This window comes from Rhea americana, unplaced genomic scaffold (assembly GCF_003343005.1).
Source record: "Rhea americana isolate MKP2758 unplaced genomic scaffold, rheAme1 scaffold_354, whole genome shotgun sequence".
NCBI lineage: Eukaryota > Metazoa > Chordata > Aves > Rheiformes > Rheidae > Rhea > Rhea americana.
The window spans coordinates 494,588-495,083 of NW_028186484.1; the positions used below are offsets into that span (position 1 = coordinate 494,588).

Sequence of the window (496 nt, forward strand, 5' to 3'; positions counted from 1 at the left end):
TCGGGGGGGGGACTCCCCTGTGGCAGGACGTGCTGGGAAGGGCCGCGCTGCAGGGTGCTGGGGGGCGGCGCGGGCGGCGGGCGCCCCTCCTTACCCCCGGATGAAGGCCGGCACCGTGTCCCCGGGCTGCAGCCGGGCCAGCCAGGTGGAGCAGACGCCGTAGTGCAGGGGGCCCTGGCCGTCTGCGGGASGAGCGCGGGCATGGAGCGAGGGCGGCACCCGCAGCCCCGGGCGCCGTGCGGGACGGGGGCATGGGGACCCCGAGCCACCCTGGGTGCCGTGCGGGACAGGGACACAGGGACCCCCAAAGCCACCCCGGGCACTGTGCGGGATGGGGACACGGGGACTCTGAGCCGCCCCAGGTGCCGTGCAGGACGGGGACACGGGGACTTCGAGCCGCCCTGGGTGCCGTGCAGGACGGGGACGCGGGCCCCCCAAGCTGCCCTGAGCACCATGCAGGACGGGGACACGGGGACCCAGAGCTGCCCCGGGCACC

The 496-nt window shown here is 77.0% G+C and overlaps 1 protein-coding gene across 1 annotated transcript in view; it reads right to left on the reverse strand.

Moving 5' to 3' along the window:
- NOS3 (nitric oxide synthase 3) overlaps nt 1–496 on the reverse strand; it is a 13,462-nt gene that overhangs the window by 2,540 nt on the left and 10,426 nt on the right. Inside the window, exon 20 of the mRNA XM_085312003.1 lies at nt 95–322. Within this exon, the coding sequence (XP_085168129.1) occupies nt 95–322 (228 nt within the window). The remainder of the gene's footprint in view (nt 1–94; nt 323–496) is intronic.